Here is an 18,676-nt window from a genome sequence, read left to right as displayed (position 1 = left end):
TGCCTGGAGAGGCTTTGGAGTCATCACACAAGTGTTTTCCTTGATAATCTAGACAAAGCTCTCCTTGGAGAGACTGAGCTCTACAGGTAAAGGATTCAGTACAATGCAGAGACACCCAGACTCTCATACTACAGCAGTAAAGGAAAATAAGCTTTCAGGTGCATGCTGACCAAACTGTTTATTCCCAAACTCTGAAGTGAAAGAGATGTAACAACACCCAAAAGTGAAAACAGAAACCAGCAACAATGCAACCGTGTTCCAGAACAAAGACAGTAATGCAGCCCCAGCTGTTTGCTTCCCTATCTCGTGCTGGGTGGAAATGTCTGTCACCAAATAAACCTGAAACACAAACAAGAGTTATGTCACAATAATAAAACTTGATCTTCCCTCTAAGTCTTTGAACAAGATAACAGAAAAAATGTCCCAGCATCAGCTTTTGATCTAATTCTTCACCCCTATGAATGAGTTCCATCTACTCCTATGAGAAGGTATCACAGAACAATACTTAAGGCTCCAAGGCCAGAAAAAATTGAATGTGGATATATAGTTTCACTATTCCAATAGTAGAAAGTGTTAGGAACATCACCTGTTCACACTTGCTAGAAGAGTGCTTACTAAATGGGAAGGAAATGGGAATAAATAAAGGGGAATGAAAAATGACATAACAAGGCTGGCCAAGAAATCTGAAAATCCAAGTCCCTGGTATTCCCCATCAATAACACATATTCCCATGGATAACACATAACCCTAATGAAAAATATACACATAGTATAAAGCTCTTCATTAAAATAGTCCATGTTTGTTTAGACATGTGGACACCAGCATGTTAGCATGCATGTTTGCCTGAGCAACCACTGAGCACCACCTGACACAGATTAAAAGCAGAAAATAAAGATGAGTTTTGATTGTTTGGGCAGAGTACACTGCCACATCTGCAAAGTGCCTTTCTCAGTTACTGGCAGCAGAAGCTCTTTATGTTATACCACCCCAGGGTTCTTTGTTTCAGTGCCTTAATTGTGGGTTTCAGTAATGGTATGTAAAGAAGTTAAAAATTAACAACTTTTTGGTTTATGTTAAATATTTTACTAATAGAATGGATATGTGGACAGAAGGGATCTTTTCTCTAATAAACTTTAGTTGTCCACATTACTGGCAGTTTATACTTTGCTTAGAACTTCTGCAATCATCCCTCCCCAGTGGTATGAATTTGTAGTTCATGGTCACTGTACTTACGTGTCACTGATCCAACTCTGCAAGACCCATTTCTATCAGCTTCAGATGAACCAGATTTTTGTCATCTCCATACAGAGAAATGGTAACCTCTGGTGAAACAGTCTGAAAGATTAGAGTGTTGACAGTTACACACTTAAACCCTCAAGCTGATACTGAAAGATTTTACTGGCTACACTCACTGCCTAAATGGAACCGTGAATATAAAAAGAATACCTCTGGTTTTAAAGTAACAGGAATGCTCAGAAACTTTGTGACTGCAGAATTGAGAACATCACACCATTTTCTCTTAGCTTTCCTTCATGGTAAACAGTTTTCAATTTTAAACTATGAGGATTCACAGTAAAACAAAGACTTAGAAATCAGACTGCTAGAAAGAATTTTAGGCTCAGCAAGAACCAGAGGGGGGGAAAAAAAAAGGCATTTCTTACAAGTATGGAAGCAGAGAGACGCTTTCCTTCAACACAGTCCACCATGGTCCACAATGCTTTCAGGCTCCATTCTGGGGAATAAGGAATTCTTTCCACGTTTTTGTCATCTGAAGTAGGTCTAAATCCAGCCAGCAGAACTCGCACTGCCTGCACGGGGTACTTCAGCAGGTGACAAGGTATGTGACGCAACCTGAAAGCAAAGTGACAAAATGAGAAGCGTTGCCCACAGCAATCCACCAGCCAGTAAGGACAGCAGCATGGCTGAGTGGCTCACACAGCACTTTTATGGAGTGGGAACCAGGACTGGAGTCCCTGCTCTACAGAAACATGCCACCATCAGACCCAACAATTCCTCAGGCCCCCTGAAGGACTTGGCACAGGGCTATCAGAAAACAGCCCAGCATCAGAGACCCCTCCCCAGAACCCCAAACACAGATTGCAGCACAGGAATCCAAGTGTGAAAATCACAGTGCAGCTCCACAAACCTTTGTGGTCCAAATGCTTCACACCTGAATGTGCTCTAGACACACTGCTGGAAATAGGTACCTGGGGTTTACATTGTCATCTCCCCATTCTTTATCTTTCTAAAGAAGCAAGGGAAAGGGGAAGCAGAGAAATGCAGCTCTGAAACAGGAGAGACTGTCTCCCAAGACCTTAACAGACTGTAAAGCACAAAATCTGTTCAAATCCCCATTTCTGCATCATCTTCAGCAAGGATGTGTACATTCCACAAGAAGCTTGAGAGCAAGTCATTGGGATTAAGCAGTACATATGTGTGTGTATATATATAGAAATTAATGAGAAATTCAGACAGGCTTATGGAACCCTAAAAGCCTGGGATGTCTGAGACACATTTGTGTCAGCACAGGAATAGTCCAGAGCATCTCAGAACTGCACAGAACAGGGATTTGAACATCCATGTGCCACACAGGCAGAGCAGGGTGTGTCCCACTCAGATACTCCTTTATCCCTTAGTTTATTCCCCAGCTGTCTTCTGTGTAGAAGACAGTCACACAGGATTGGGATTTGTTTGTACACCTGGAGGGCTCAGTCCTTGTTTTGAGTAAGGTTAATCTGCTTCTGCACCTGAGAATCTGAGCCCACTCACAGGTTAAGTAAGTGGAGATAATGGAGAAATCTGATATTATAATAACGGGCTTCTCAGAACAACCTGAAACAGAGAAGCAGGTGCACAAACCCCACATCCTACAGACAGAAATTATTTAACCAGCCAAACCACTTTCTCTCTAACTGAAATCCAATAGCAAATGATGGTAAAAAAAATATACATAGTTCTAGAAAAAATTATAATAATTGTAACACACATATATTTATTTCTAAGTACATATTTTATGATTTAAGTGTATACATACATACATATAGACATTTTACATGTAGTTATTTCTTATTTACCTGCTGGTTGGGGCAACTAAGTAAGTACCATAGTCAACAAACTGAACCAGAATCTGAACAGGCACAAGCTGTGTAATAGAGAGGAGCTTTGCTCTATACCATAAACCATCCACATACTCTGCAAGGCAAGGCAGTTCTGTAAAAGAAAGAAAACCAAAACCATCACAGAACACCCCACAATACTCAGTGCAGTACAAACTGATCCTGAAAATCCACTTTACTTTGTGACCAAGATTAAGTCTCCTCTTCCTTATCTACTACTGTAGATACTACAGGAAAACAACCACAATTTTGTTCCATGCATCCTCCAATTAATTCTACCTGAATTCCAATCCAAGCAGTGCTATGCAATTTAAGTCAAGTTTCTCTGCCTCACATGGCAATGGTGAGAAATAACAGCAAATTGCTTGGTTAAAAGATAGTGACCCAAACAGTTTAATGTTCCAGCTTTTCAACTTGGACTCATGTGCACACTCCAGTCAGTAAATAGACTGATCTCCAGGTGAACAGACATGTCTGGAAGACAGGAGGCAGATCATGCCTAAAACCTCACCCAGAGTTTAATGAGTTGGCAGAATCAAGTATGAGTGAGAACTGCTTTCTTCACCAGGTTTAAAAAGCCATACTTGTGTTAATTTAGGCCCAACAGCTGTGGACATTAAAGTGGTGATCCTTAGGGCTCACACAACCTCTCAACATTTATGACATTATTTTCTGTACATAACTTTTGTCTTTTTAATATTTAATAAAATTGTCACAGTTCAGTGACAGGTACCTGTAGGGTAAGGTTTTATTACTGCCAAACAGGATCTAAAGTCAGTTCATAACTCTAACAGGCACTGGGAGTCTGAGTTCTGTCCATCATTTTCCAGTGGAGGAGAATGACACAAAAGCCTCAATTTAATGAACAGTAAAAACATATTACAGTGTATCATGTAATTGTAGTGTGATCTTACTCCTTACTCTCCAAAACTTTTCTTTAAAGATACATAGAAATACAAAGGGAAACTCAGGCTTTCTAAATATCCACACAAAACAACAGGGAAAATAAACAGAACATACCTTTTTTGAAGTTTGTTAGGTGAGGAAGTGTCTTGACAATTTTATTGCACCACTTCAGGGCTTTACTAAGGCTCTCTGAGTCACAGCTGGCAGATCTCTCTGTGGCAGAGTGCTTTGTAAGGTTCTCAGAAGAATCAAGACAAATATAAACCTATGTAAAGAAAAGGCTCTGATGTTACTATTTTTTGCAGTTAACTTAGGAATGAGGAATTCCAACCATTATTGAAAGATTACTTTTAATCCAGATCCCATCTTTGAAAGGTTCAGCATCTCCTTGCTCCCCTTTCTTCTCTATTTCATTGTTCAAAGTCCACATAGGAATCTTTTATTTGATCAATGCACATGACATTCTGCCTTTTGCCTGAGAGATTGGGCAGAACTCCAGGAAACTGTGTGGGCTTACATAAAAATTCACTATTGTTCTGCCACATTAAATTCCAACAACCTATTTTCTTATTAAAAAATATACCAGATTACCAGACTGCAAAAATACTATTTTTTTTTTTAATTAAAAAAAAATTACCAAAAACCCCACCAAAATTACCAGACTGCAGTAGTGTAATTCTTTAAATTAATTTTTTCTAGAGAAACAATTAGTGTTTCACTGCCCCACCTATGAGGTTATTTCAACAGTGTTCATCCAGAGAGCTGCCCCACACAGCCCCCTGCACCAATAGCTCAGGACCATTTTGCAGGCTCTAATGCTATGAGATTGCCATCTGTGCTCCCCTTTTCACCAGCTCAGTGGAGTGCAGCATGTGAGATGTGAGACACACTGACCTCCTTGGGGGACACCAGGTGGGTAACTGTGACAGGAAAGGTTTCTCCTGGAACAGGCAGTGGTTGCAGCAGGTACGAGGGCGAAAGGTCTCCTTCAAATACCCCCTAGACCAAGACAGACTTCAGCTGAGCATCATACTGAATAACAAAACAGAAACTAACTTAGCTATGACTTCTGGTACAAAGGAGATACCTAAAAAGGTGTAAAATAACAGTAAGCAGTGTGTTCTTGATGAAAAAAAAACAACATTGCAATGTACAGATAAAGATTTTTCTCAGCAGCATGGCATTGTCCAGTGTATCTTTTAAAACCATGTATTTTACAGTTTGAATTCTACATGTCATTACTGCATTTGGTTCACCACAAAATAAACCCTGGAGCATTAAACTGGATATATGGCACACAGCTCAGCTAGAACATAGGTCATGAAAACAGCTTGTATTATCTCCTGTACTTAAAACATGATGTGTTACAAAATGTACAATTTCTCCAAAATACATTTTTACACATTTACTTGAGGAACACTATTCATTAATGCCCCAAGAGAAAAGTAGAAGCAACATATGTAACTGGAAAAAGAAACAATTAATTATGACCCTTTGTTTCCCTTGCAGGATCTCACAGAGGATGCAGTACAAAAAATCATTATGTTCCTCAAACTTAGCTAGGAAAAAAAAGATTTTTTTCCATTCAAAGTACATACTTTGAACAAGTAAAGAAAGGATGTCTAACTAAATCACAGATACACAAACTGAATGGCAGATTTCTGCAAAACTATCAGGAGCAGTGTGAGTTGGGAGCCACCTGACTACACTTGGACACACACACCTGGAATAAGAGTCACTGCTGTGAAGCTCAGCACACCTGGAGATTCTGATGCATTCTCCAACATCCTACTGCCCTACCAGGAATGCCAGGCTAGTGCCTAAGCTAGGATTGTCCTATGGTAACAAAGACCAGCTCCTAACTCATCAGTGCAGTGCAAGGCAAGCACATCTCAAAGACAGAGACACTGCAGCAACGGTGCACTGAGCCCTGCATAAGCCACTGTTAGCAGCTGCAAGGCTCACAACATAGAATGAAGTCCTTATCAGCTTAACTCATCCCAAATCACTGATCTGAAGCTGTGAAATAAAGTTACAAAACTATAGAATAAAAGAATAGATAATGGTTACACCTTATGTAAAAATAATGCACTTTAGCTGTCTTGTGAGCATGGCTGCCGAGTCTCTAAAACCAGAGCTGATTATGTTTGAATGTGTTCAGAGCTGTTTGCTTCCCACTTCTGCTGTTCCTGAGATTCAGCTCAAGTTCTGGATACCTTGCTTCTTTTCTGGTCTACAACTGAACACTTCTGATGTCTGTTTTCTTACAAGTTGTTCTGAGTCACTTATTCCTGGAATGGATCTGCTTAATGCAATTATTCCTTGAGGAAAGCACTTCAGGCTTTCTGAATGCTTCTTGCCTGCAACCTTTTTACACAGCTTTATTTTTGTTTTCCAAATTTAATTTTTGTCTTAAAGGTACCAATCTCATTTCCAGATCCATATTTAATTTGCTGAAGATGTGTGTCGTGCTGACCTTATGAAAATGCAACAAGAGATTGATTTACAATGAGGTTTTCCATGGTTACTCAGCTCTAATATACACTGAGGGATTTTTCTAACTGCATCATGAGCCCAGTGGCAGACAACTCGAGCTTTGCACCAGCAGTGACAGCAGCAGACTCTGTACTGGAAAATTATTTTCTGAAGCAAATGAAAAGTACATTGGCAGACTTAAACAGAATTAAGAGGAAAGTGCAGTAACAAAGTCTTAACAATTTAAATAAACCTGATCCTCAGATTTCAAGGAACAAAAAAAATGAAAACAAATACAGAGAAATTACTTATGTATGGAGTTTTTGTGTTAAGAAAATGAAGTTAGGTGGAAACTTCAATCTTACCTGATGATCTTTAGGGGAGATGTGCCAGACTCTTGGAATAAAGAACCTAAGTAACTCCCCTATAAATCACTGGCTTTACGATGAAATACTTGATTTAATTTACTCCATCCTTGGATATATTTCTATGAATAACTAATCCCTTCAAGTGCTAAAAGTATCACCCTATTTGTAGTGTTCTAGAGGAATGCTAACTAGACTTTAAACAGAAGTGCAAAAATCTCTTTTCATTACAGAGTCTATGAACAAACTATTGGCAATTTTTTATTCCACAGAGTCTTATCAGCACATTGTAGCTCCCCCATGTTGTGCTGCAGACCTGTGTGCTCAGTCCTACTGCTGCTTACAGCACAAAACCACACAGAAATATTAAAAAAAGTAACAAATCCTCCTAGGTCACAACAAGCAACTGAATAATCTTTCCAAAGGTAGAACAGCAACAGCAAAAGGGGGACACACACACACACAAGTCTCACCAGCTTTTGTATGTCCTGGCAATCTTCAGCAACACAGTACCTCTGGTATGCCATGAAGGATGACAGTGACATGCCCCCAAAATACAGGCTGATGGACAGCTTGCCCCATGGGTTATCTGGTAACTCCTATTTACACAGGACAAAACAGGACTGTAACAGTAATAGTGGCTGAAGTTTTAGATGCAGTGACCAAGAAATTCAAACCTCATCAGCTGTAACATAAATAGGAATATCGCTTTCTGATATGGAAGCACCAATTGCTCATCCTAACACTGAAATATTATCCCGTGTTTGCTCACTCAAACCCTTCCCCTTCACAATTTATCATTAAGCTGTCTGAAATGGCTTGTTTTCAGACAATACAGACAATGTGCTTCCTTATAATTTTAATAAATGATGTTAGAATTTTATCACTTAGAATAGAATTTAGAACAATTTATGCTGCCAATAGGTAGGTTACTTGTCAAAATGACAACTCAACATGAACAGGGTGAAAAAACAGCACTAACTCTAATGGACATATTTAAGACATGAAAACTATAATAAAGGTAAAGTCACAGGAGAAGTAAGTTTAGTTGTGCTTTTTCTTTTGTCTAAGAATTGCATTTACTGCTATACTCCCTCATGTACCATTCCTAGTGCCAGTTAAAAGGAAAAAGACAACAAAACTTGGTTTAATTTCACATCTATGAATAAATTAGGCTACCTTAACATGAATTTCAACCTCTTCGTTTTTGAGAAGTTCTTGAAGGTATTCTACTGCCTCCTGCTGCCAAAAATTTCCAATCTATTTGGAGAAAAGCAAGAAACCAACACATTAAGATGCTAACAAGTAATATTCTTCCAATTCTTAGGGTAGATGGAAATACACAACCATTAAAAAAGAAATCTGACTAGAAGACACATTAGTTTGAGTTGTCTACAATCATTTAAATATTATCTACTACTTGACGCATTATAATTCAAGTGACAACGCAACCCACAATTTTCAGATCCTGAAATGGCTTAGAAAGAGATGCTGCTTGCCAAATCTAACCAATACTATGTATGCAATAATGTACATGTACAAAATTGTCTGAATCATAATCTAAATACCAACAGAATCTAAGATAATACTCAACAAAGGACAGAATACCTTAAATACTTTTATTCTCTGATGTATCTGTTTGCTGTCCAACCTGTGTGCTTACAAGCCTGTCTTTCACAGAATCATGGACTGGTTTGGCTTAGAAAGGACCTTGAAGATCAAATTTGAGCCCTCTACTGTGGGCAGAGGCACCTTCCACTAGACCAGATTGCTCCAAGCCCCCTCCAACCTGGCCTTGAACACTTTAGGGATGGGGCATCAACAACATCCCTGGGCAGCCTGTTTCCATGTCTCACTATCCTTGTAGTGAAGATTTTCTTCCTAGTACCAAGTTTAAACCAGCCCTCTGTCACTTTGAAGATAATCCCCCTGGTCCTATCACTCCATGAGCTTACAAGGAGTCCTCCCCAGCTCTCCTGTAGCCCCTTTAGGTACTGCAAGGTGCTCAAGATCTCCCTGGAGTCTCCTCCAGGACAAACAGCCCCAACTCTCTCAGCCTGTCATAGCAGAGGTTCTCCAGCCCTCTGATCTTCATTGCCCTTCCCTGGACTTGCTCCCACTGGTGGTCTCCTGATCTGTGATCCCTCTTCAGGCTTGGCACACCTATGGACCAAAAAGGCTCTTCTTCCCTGGGACATGGGCCCCACAGGACCCCAACAGAGCAGGCTCCTTGAAGTGAGTGCCATCATCCAAGCAGCCCAACCACTGGCTGTGGCAACATTTATGATTTCTTAACTTACCAGACTGGAGTGAACCTTTCAAGGCCCTTCCCTCTGCCAGACAGGACTGATGAAAAAACTACTGGCAGGCCACAGATCCCTACAAGCACTCTTGGGATCTACAGATAACCCCTGCAGATACAGCCAGGAGCAGTCTGAGGGGTATCACTGGTGTCAACAGGAGTAGATAACTAACTCCTGGCACTGGGTAACAGGGAGAGGACTGTACAGGGCCTGGCAGCCTCTCAGCAATGTCCCCAGTACAAAGAGGCAGGAGCACCATCCCTCTCTAGAGAGTGCTGGGTCAGCACATGGGCTCCTCTGAACCTCCCTGAAGGGAGCACCCACTCCTGTCTCCATCTCCTTGGAGCCTTTTGTCAGCTGCACTGGGGGTTACACGGGGAGCAGAGGGTGCTGCCCTCCTCAGCCCTGGCGTCTCACCTGATGTGAGAGCTCTGCCCTCATCAGCCGGCAGAGTGAGGGAGCAGTGCTGCAGGAACACCTCACACTCTGTGGAAAATCTCTTCTTCTTGCAGGCCCTTGCCATTGCAAGCTTCCATTCTTCTGCATTATTGCCCCTTCTCTGTTCCACATGTGCTGCTGGGAGGGTTTCTGGCTGTTTGGCTGCGGGTTCACTGCAGACTGCACTTGGAATCAGCCATCCAACCCCTCCTCAGCCTCCCTGATGCTGCACAGCCCTCTCACCACCTGCTGCAGGAGCTTTCCTACCTGGGCATGCTACCTTTCCCTGGCAGGTCTGCTACCTGTCCCTGCCCCACCCCCCCTGCAGCCTTCCTTACTCTATCAGTTTAACTATTTCCAGCAACAAAAGTAAGCTGGTAACTTCAGTATGTCACTTTTACTAAGTGCACCATTCAGAGTAAGCAAGGTGTGATGGTATGTGAAGATGTTATTTACACACCAATTACTTACTGACAAAAACCCCTAAAACAATTCAGCTGTATTAGTTTATAGATTGTTTCCTACACAGCCAAGATCAGAATGTTAGAAACACAGTTTTGCAGGACTTGACAATTTCAGATTGTCTGGCCATTCTGCATTAAGAAATCCAGGACTTACTTTTTGTTTGTGCTGTTGCAAACTGAATTATTATTTCAGAGTATCCCCTGCCAAGCCTGCAGTGTGCTGTCTCACAAAGGTCTAACTCCACTGACAGCTGCCTTTCAAGCATGGTCCCCTCCTAAAGCAAACCTGCTGGGCCCTGACAAGGACCTGCTGAAACAATCCTCATCATCTCTCCTCTGAATCCTCGCAGCCAAGAGAAGACACCAGCACTCCTCCCAGCCTGACCAGGCAGGGTATTGATTTGAGAAGCACCCACCAACACAGGGATGTGCCACTACTCACCGGCAGCGTCTTGTAGAGCTGGCATGGGATGCAAAAGGGAGGAATGCCAGTGTAGAATGTAGTTGGATACAGGTGACACTGAGGAATGCTCTCTATGTAACCACGATCTATGTACTGTACCTACAGGAAATGCAAAGCTTTCCTGAAATAATTCCTGAAATACTTAAGTTTAGTAAGGGAATGCATTTGCTTACAGCATTACTTTTATGGAGGAAAAAGAATAATGGTTCGATGGTAAGTGATGTGACAAAGGGAAAAAGCAAGAAAAGATTTAAAAAAGTGCAGTGGCAGGTAAGAAATTCAGTTTATAAACTTCTCTTGCAAGAATTGCTACCTTTTGTGAAATAACCAGTTTAAAATATAAAGGAAAAAAATTAGGAATTAGGATCGATTTTTCAATCTGCATTCAAAAGTCAGGAGCAGACTCAACAGCTCAGGTAAGATGAACTGCTAATGAGAAGAAGGTTCTACACCTTTGCAGCAGAAAGAATTCAAAACAGACAGCCAATACTTTTTGGGTGGGGATTAGGGCAGGTATGGTATTCTAAACCTAATTGTTTTCAAAGCATTCCACAAATGGTAAGAACAGCAAAATAAATAACCTAAAAGGGATTACTTACAGGAAATCAAGAGCAGCTTTTTACTTAAGAAAATTAATCATTACTAGGGAAACTACAGGAAAAACTGTGACAACTGAAATAGGTAAAAATGATATTTAAAATAAATGTAAAAATGAGGACAGCAATCCGCACTTTTAAGCAGAATGAACAACTGCACAGGTCAGCTGAATGAAAAAATGTTAAATCCATTATTTATTTTACAGGATTGAATTACATACCTTTTTTAAACACACATATGCAGATACACATACACCCTCTCCCCTTACCCCATACAATCAAACTTACCTGCAGAGTACTACTGCTGACTTCCACAATTTTAGCTCGATACCACACAGTGTCTGATCCCCTTACAACACAGGCTTCTCCCTTCTTCCAGCAGTAGGGTATCAGGAGACCAAGGCCCTTGAAGGTATTTTGTATTTCAGCCATCAATTTGTTTAGTGCAGTTTCTTGGGAGAGGAGGTGAAATAAAAAAAGAGATTAAGAATAGTCTCTAACATTCATGCAAAATATTTCCATCACTAAACTCCATCAGATGCAGATGACATGTATAAACAAACACATGTGCAGCATTAAAAATCTATTTCCCAACAGTGATACAATATGTATGTTTAATATCTAGTATATGCAGAAGAGTTACTAACAGTAAACTGCATTTCCAATTCTGAAGCCATTAGAAATTCTGAATTCTCATCTCAGAAGAACTTGTAGAAGAGTCTGTAAATTTCGGAAGTGACACCTAGGCACCACTATATCAGAGCAAAACAAAGCATGAACAAGACAACAACTCTCAAAGCACTGTTTTAGTGGTAGGACACCATGAAACAACACAGAAGAGGTGCCCAGAAGAACCTCTCCTGCTATGGTACAGCCTACATACAGCAAGAACTTTGAATTTCAAAGGTTTAGGAATAAAAAGTTACATAATCTAGTAGTTAAATGCACTTATAGAGCAAAAAAGATAGAATTAATGTTCTCATACATAAATATTTCTCTAAAGCACAATATACTAACATGGAACTGAGGAGTGACACTGCATCAGTCAGAAGAAAATGAAATTCTTTCAAGCAACATAAACAGGAAACATTGTGAGATACAGAATGTATCACAATGCAAATAAAGAGCCTGAAGAAACTGTACTGAGCTTAAACTGCAGGAAAAAAAAATACAGCAGTATCTGAGAACCAAGCTAACTTCCAAGAACCTTTATGACTGTATCTGCATCACTTTGAAGACAATTACTACATTTACTTGATCAGTCAACATTACAAAATAAAGCACTTGCTGCTTTACCCATTACAGTACAGAGAAGAAAGTCAAGTCATCTGCCTATCCAAGTGCTTTGGGTTTTTGGATTGCTTGGGAGGGTGGGAGGACAGAAAAGCTGATTTAAGGAGAGAATCCCTGCCCCTCACACCAAAGACATCACCTCCCAAGAGGAATCTTCCAGACCACATAGGTGTTCCAGCATAAAATCTGATACCCAAGAGCACTCAGATTCATAAATGTATTTTATTCTACATAAACTCACCAAATGATTTTGGTATTATATAAATAGTTCCATCACCTCCAATACAACTCACTACAGCCTGGAAAACTTTTGCTTCAGGAACAATGGGAGATTTATACACTTCCTCCATTTCTGGACCAGGCAGTGGCTCGTGCATTTTGAGTGATTTTTGTTCACTCTCTGAAATAGTGGTGTTTTCCTCTGGAACAGTCCTGCTTCTTTCATATGCAATTTTGGAATTACAACCAGCCAGCTGTGTGTTCTCCTGCTCAAAATGTACTTCAAGATGTTCCTTGGAAACTGAACAAGCCCCATTGGCTTTACCAGTTCTAGAAGATTCAATCAAATATCAATGTATTAACTGACAGAGAACTTCAAAAGTGCAAAACTACAAAATAATACAAGTAACACACAGAAGTGGCAAAGGTATCTCAAAATACTGTCAAGCATCTCATCTACAAACTTAGAGAACTGCAATGTGCCATGGATACAATAAATAACATTATACTCGTTATAAAACATTGTAAGTAAGTCCACTGAAGATGGAGTTCTGTTGCTAGAACTGTAGAACACAATCCAAATTTTTTGATTTTATTAGTTTTGTCAAATATGAACATCAGAGTCTGAGAGAATACAAAAGAAAATTATCCAAACCTTCTGTTTCTAAGAGCCAAACCCTGCTCAATAAGGTATTCAGAAGTGTCAGTCATTTTTCCTGTTTCATCTTTGCAAAGAATTTTCACTGGCAATGCACAACCCACAACATTTTCCTGGAAAAAATGGGAGAGCTGGACAACGTACAACAAATATGCATTTCCTCTAAACTACAGGCATATTTTTCATTTTATTGGTACTGACTGTCAATCAGACATCCTTGAACAACTGGTGCCCACATGAGAAGACAGAAATTTATTTAATCCATATGACAGAATAGTTGGTAAAATCATTGGAACTATCTACACATGACATTAAAAAGACTTGTAGAGTAAAAGCTTGCTTTTCCTCTGAGCTTTTTTAATAGAATCAAGTGCCAAACACTTGTCTTACAGCAGGAGATTTAAACCCATGCATAAATGACTCCACTCATCACTGCTTTTATTTCCACACACACTGTAAAATATCACTGGCAGCAGATAACAGACACTGAACAAATCAAACCCTTCCAATAATCTTTTTTTTTAAACCGTGGAAGAGATAAATTACTAATGATATTCATACAGCACTGGATTAATTCTTCCAGTCTCTGAGGCTTGAAAACTAGCAAAGTAGCTGCTGAAATAATTCTCATAAAAAACCTGAGCAGCTTGCTTATCTGTCCATAAAGGCTGTCAGCATCCAGTGATCCCAAAGATACATCTACTATTCAATAACCAAACACATCAAAGATGAAGTTCTCTCCACACTGGGCAGCCAACTGCTCTAATGCTTCAGTGAATAACAAGAGTAAAGCAGAAAGAAGAAAGCACCTTTTCCCCCAGAGCAAACAGCTATACAAGTTTTATTAATGATTTTTTGAAAGATAAAATCTTCAGAAAAAAATCCAAATTAACAGACAGTATGACAGGAATTTTGTAAATACCACTGGTTTTGATTACAAACCTGTATGACTATCTTCACTTGTGCTCCAGTTAGGTAATAGGACAAGCATTCACACACTGTTGCTGTCCACTGCGTGCTTCCACCTGTGGGTCTAACATAGAACAAATGATAACCTCTAGGTACAACAAAAGAGGTTGGCATCTCCTGAGTATAACCACCAACTCCTCCCTCTACCAAAAACTTGGCTTTTTTTCTAAACTGCCTAAACTGTTAAAAAAAAAAAAAAAATCTCTACTACAGTCAAGAGTAACAAAATCATTATTAATTTCTGGATCTCTACAACCAGAAAAATTAAAAACCACAAACCCAGAATTTCAAAATGAGGAGGATCATGAGTTCTAGAAGTTATGACACCTGTCAAAACAGTCTAGAAAAGAGACCTTCTGTACTGTTTCAGGAAATCCAATTCATCTCAAATTCTGAGCCAAGGAAAGAAAGTATTCAATGAAATAGATCTGTTCACTATTTTGTAACTCAACCTATAAATATTATTTATTTCTACAGAACAGTTTCTGCTTTACTACAATACAGTATAACCCTTAGAAAAAAACTCCAAACCTTAATTAAATAAATCACAGCCAGCACCCCACTTTATTCAAAAAGCAAACCACATCCAAATCTTACATAATCAGTGCTAACAAAGGTACATCAGTTTCTATTGCTGCCACTCGGTATAAGGGAAAGGCTACCTTATTTCTGTCAGTGAACATTCCATTGCTAACATCCTGATGGTTTTCATGTTTTCCTCAAGTTTTCTTAGACAGCTGACCTCCACCGTTTTTTCAGCTCCAGAATCATAAAGTAGTACCTGTTACAGGCAAGAAACCACAAAACAGAAAAAACCTCCTCTCATGCTGTTATCTGTAAGAAATGATAACTCAAAGCGTCCCTGCCGAGGTTAAAAAAAGTTCAAACATAACTGGGATTTAATAAATGCCTTTTGCACTGAAATACTTCACCACAACTCAAGCGACTACCACAGCACAGCAAAGGGACAAACCATACAAATGTGCTCAAAGGAGGTTAAACAACTTTACTGACTTTTTGGTAAACCAAGAAACACCGAAATAGCTCTCCCTCCACCCCCTGCTTTTTATTCTGATGGGGTTAAATAGCTGTTTGAAGGCTCCTGGGCTCAGAAAGCAGATGATGCAAACTGAAGTACACAAAGTCCCATATCTGCTTCATACTAAAAAGAACCCTGGGCACAACCTCATGATGGATGAAAAAAAAAAATAATAGCAATCCAGTGCTGGATTACCTGTATGAGCAAAAAGCCATTCTTCCTATAGAGACATCTAATTATTCAATCACAAAATGCTTTTTCTGGTGCTCATTATTTTCAAACTGGTACAACAGAACATGTTTCAAGCAGTGCTGTGTGAGGTTACTGTGGAAAGTGTTATAGCTACACGGCACGGTGCATCAGCATCAGTTTAGGGTTCATGCAGCTGCCTGACTACATGTGATCCTGTGGTGTTGCACTTGGTTCAACTGGCTCCCTCTTCTAACAAGGATCATTAAGTTTGAATTACTGTAACCCTCAGTTTCACACATCTGCTGGAATCTAAAATGAATCGTTAGACTATAGCTTGGGAATCTCTGCCATGTTCCAAACGGCAGTGTAAATAAAGAGTCAACCTCATGAGTCTTCCTCAACTACCAGATTCCCTGCTAAAGGCACCTGAAGTTTGACAAGACACTCAACTGATTTGCAGCAATGTACAGAAATAGTTAAACTCAACAAAAGCAAAAGGTTGTGAGAAAACATGAACACAGAAGAAAGAAACAAAGATTTGACCTTATTTTAATCAGTGAACGCTTTCAAGTTTAAAAATAAAAGTATGAATCCTGTTAAGATAAGAGCTTTACCTCTGCACTTGTTTCAGAGACAATCTTGCTTATCTGACCTCTCTGCCACTGTCCCACATCGTGTACATAAACAGCACAGTGCATTTCCTTCTCCCACTTCACAGACTGTGGCTGGGATTCTCTGTAGATGGAAGCCATCTCCTCCTGTAATCTGACATTAAAAAAAACGTTTTTCTACTGATAAAATGTAATGCAGTAAATAAAAGGCTTATTCAGTCAGTATTTAACTAGCATACAGTGAAGCTGTACTGTTTTAACAGATGTACAGTGCTGCAGCTTTTCTTTCTGACATGTTAGAAATACATGAAATAGGAGTTACAAAACACACGCATGCTGATTAAAAGTCTGTAAACCTATCATGTTAACTTAGACACTGGAATTAATCTGAGCAATCCTGAGTGCTTTGTATGGCACTATTTGAAAACTACACTGTTTTCTCTTGACAGTTTGAGAGTGTGATCCTCAATGTCATGACTACATAAATGGTAGTTTATGCAGTTACAGCCATGAAAATTGAAAGATAAAAAATACATAAGCAACCTGCACTAAACCATGACAGACTCTTCTAACTATTTCCAAAGAGTAGGCATGACTACCTAAATGATACCTAAATATCTACCAAAGGCAGGCTGATATACACTGTGTCTAGAAATTGTGTTCAAACTTCCTAACAGGGTACTGGAAACACTTTGAAAAAAAACCCCTGCTACTACCACTAATAGGAAATTCTTAGACTTGGGATACAGGTTTTATTTGACCAGATTTCTAATGAGGGAACAGGAAGGAGAGAAGAAAGAGCAGGAATATTTAATCTTTTTGGACAGTGTTGCATTCATCAGGCTCCAATACTTACTACAATAAAACTGATTTGAAATACAAGTGAGACCATATACTTAATTTGGAATCAGAACTATTTAATAAGCCACAATATAGTGCCAACTTCTCTTCTGCTCCTATACCTTCCTCAACAAAGGCAAGTAAGTCAGCAGCCTTCAAGAAGTACACAGTATCAAATGCAACTCTCATCAGAGTTTGTTCTAACTATACTTCACCACTTTGTAATAAGGACACTTTAACTAAAGTGAAGTTCTTTGAATTTCAGTACCTTTTCAATATATCTTCTGATGCCAGCAATTGTACAAAAATTTTACTAGGAGACACAACATGACTAATCCTCCCATCTAACTCCTTGTTACAAAGTGATCTGAAATCTCCTTCATCCACAGATTCCATGTCTGTGGGAATAAAAGCTTCTGAGGTTCTAGAAATTTCTTCTAGAGGATCATCCCATATTTCTTTAGGCTTTATTTCAGTTTTTTCAGTGTACCTGTAAAGAGCACAAAATAGTTAGAATAGAAAATCTAAACAGATTTTAAATGAAGTGAAAAAGGCTCAACAACAAAATAACAGGAATCATTCAATGTGCAGAAAGTGAGTTGTAGCCTAGACAAGAACAGTCATAAGTGCTACTTCTGAAACACTAATGATAGTAACATTTTTATTCTCCTTCAGAAGGGATCCCTCTACATTCAGGGAAGAGAAGAGATAGCACAGGGAACACCAAGCCCATAAGAACAGAACATCTGGAGTGGGCCTCCTGCCCCACAGAATAAGGGACAAAGGCTTGGGGGGGTCCATTCTAAAGCACAAGAAGAAAAGAAGGAAGGAGCAGCACGGATAAACTGCTGTGTCCTGACCCCAACTCCCTGCACTACTCCCTGCCTCCCTGAATGCTGAGTGTAACTCCAGTCCAGGAGAGGAATGGGAGCTGCTTGGAATAAACTTGACCCTGGGAAAGGGGGAGGGTAGCTGCCATAAATCTTTGTCTTCTGTGTACCAATGCCCGAATTAGTAATTCAGTGTTTATGCTAATTAGTAATAACTAAGTAAAATCAAGTCTGTTTTGCCTGCAACAGTACTTGGTAAGTGATTTCTTTATTTTGACCCATGAGTTTTCAAATTTCTTTTATTTTCTCCCCAGACCAACTGAAGAAGGGGAGTGAGTAAGGGATCATAAAATCCACCTTAATCAAGGGATCAGTGTTACACAACAACTTAGGGCAAAGGAATATACTCCCTTGAGTGAAGGCTGGCAGCAGGCATCTAAGTACAGATGGGACACAACAAAATACCTTTGTGACAGGGAAAAACCAACTTAGCTGTTCAGGCTGCGTAACTTACAAAAATCTTACTAAAAATTGTGACTATGACAGTATTAGAGTGTTATTAAGATTTAGTAACATTTCTGAGCTAGGAGAGAAAATCCACTTACATGCTTCCTCCTAAAAAAAGCAAATTCAGGAATTTCCTTTTGGAATGAAAACTTCTCATTTAATGATATATTTCCATCAGTATTCAAAAATGATTAATTGAATATTAACTACAGATTTTCATGAATTATATAGCCCATGGATTATCTATGATACTTCCCAACTCTGCTGTCTTCCAAACCCTTCTGTTGCAGTCTGTTACCCAAGTGTTTTCTAGTAACAGATCTCCCAAAGGGGTGACTCACCATATGTGCAGGTTTAAGACACAAATTCTTTTTCTTACTAAATGGGAATGG

The 18,676-nt window shown here is 39.5% G+C and overlaps 1 protein-coding gene across 1 annotated transcript in view; it reads right to left on the bottom strand.

The window, feature by feature from the left end:
• Positions 1 to 184: 184 nt before the first annotated feature.
• Positions 185 to 18,676, bottom strand: part of RNF17 (ring finger protein 17) — a 40,958-nt gene continuing 22,466 nt past the window's right edge. The window contains exons 22-37 of the mRNA XM_059466198.1: positions 17,216 to 17,437; positions 16,111 to 16,261; positions 14,928 to 15,046; positions 14,239 to 14,329; positions 13,294 to 13,409; positions 12,661 to 12,968; positions 11,415 to 11,578; positions 10,510 to 10,629; positions 8,042 to 8,122; positions 7,336 to 7,461; positions 4,917 to 5,021; positions 4,137 to 4,287; positions 3,075 to 3,210; positions 1,662 to 1,851; positions 1,234 to 1,335; positions 185 to 339 (exon numbers count right to left, since the gene is read on the bottom strand). Of these exons, the coding sequence (XP_059322181.1) occupies positions 1,237 to 1,335; positions 1,662 to 1,851; positions 3,075 to 3,210; positions 4,137 to 4,287; positions 4,917 to 5,021; positions 7,336 to 7,461; positions 8,042 to 8,122; positions 10,510 to 10,629; positions 11,415 to 11,578; positions 12,661 to 12,968; positions 13,294 to 13,409; positions 14,239 to 14,329; positions 14,928 to 15,046; positions 16,111 to 16,261; positions 17,216 to 17,437 (2,179 nt within the window). The 3' untranslated portion in view covers positions 185 to 339; positions 1,234 to 1,236. The remainder of the gene's footprint in view (positions 340 to 1,233; positions 1,336 to 1,661; positions 1,852 to 3,074; positions 3,211 to 4,136; positions 4,288 to 4,916; positions 5,022 to 7,335; positions 7,462 to 8,041; positions 8,123 to 10,509; positions 10,630 to 11,414; positions 11,579 to 12,660; positions 12,969 to 13,293; positions 13,410 to 14,238; positions 14,330 to 14,927; positions 15,047 to 16,110; positions 16,262 to 17,215; positions 17,438 to 18,676) is intronic.

The sequence above is a fragment of the Ammospiza nelsoni genome, chromosome 2, assembly GCF_027579445.1.
Source record: "Ammospiza nelsoni isolate bAmmNel1 chromosome 2, bAmmNel1.pri, whole genome shotgun sequence".
Taxonomy (NCBI): domain Eukaryota; kingdom Metazoa; phylum Chordata; class Aves; order Passeriformes; family Passerellidae; genus Ammospiza; species Ammospiza nelsoni.
This window is presented reverse-complemented; position numbering and strand designations above follow the sequence as displayed.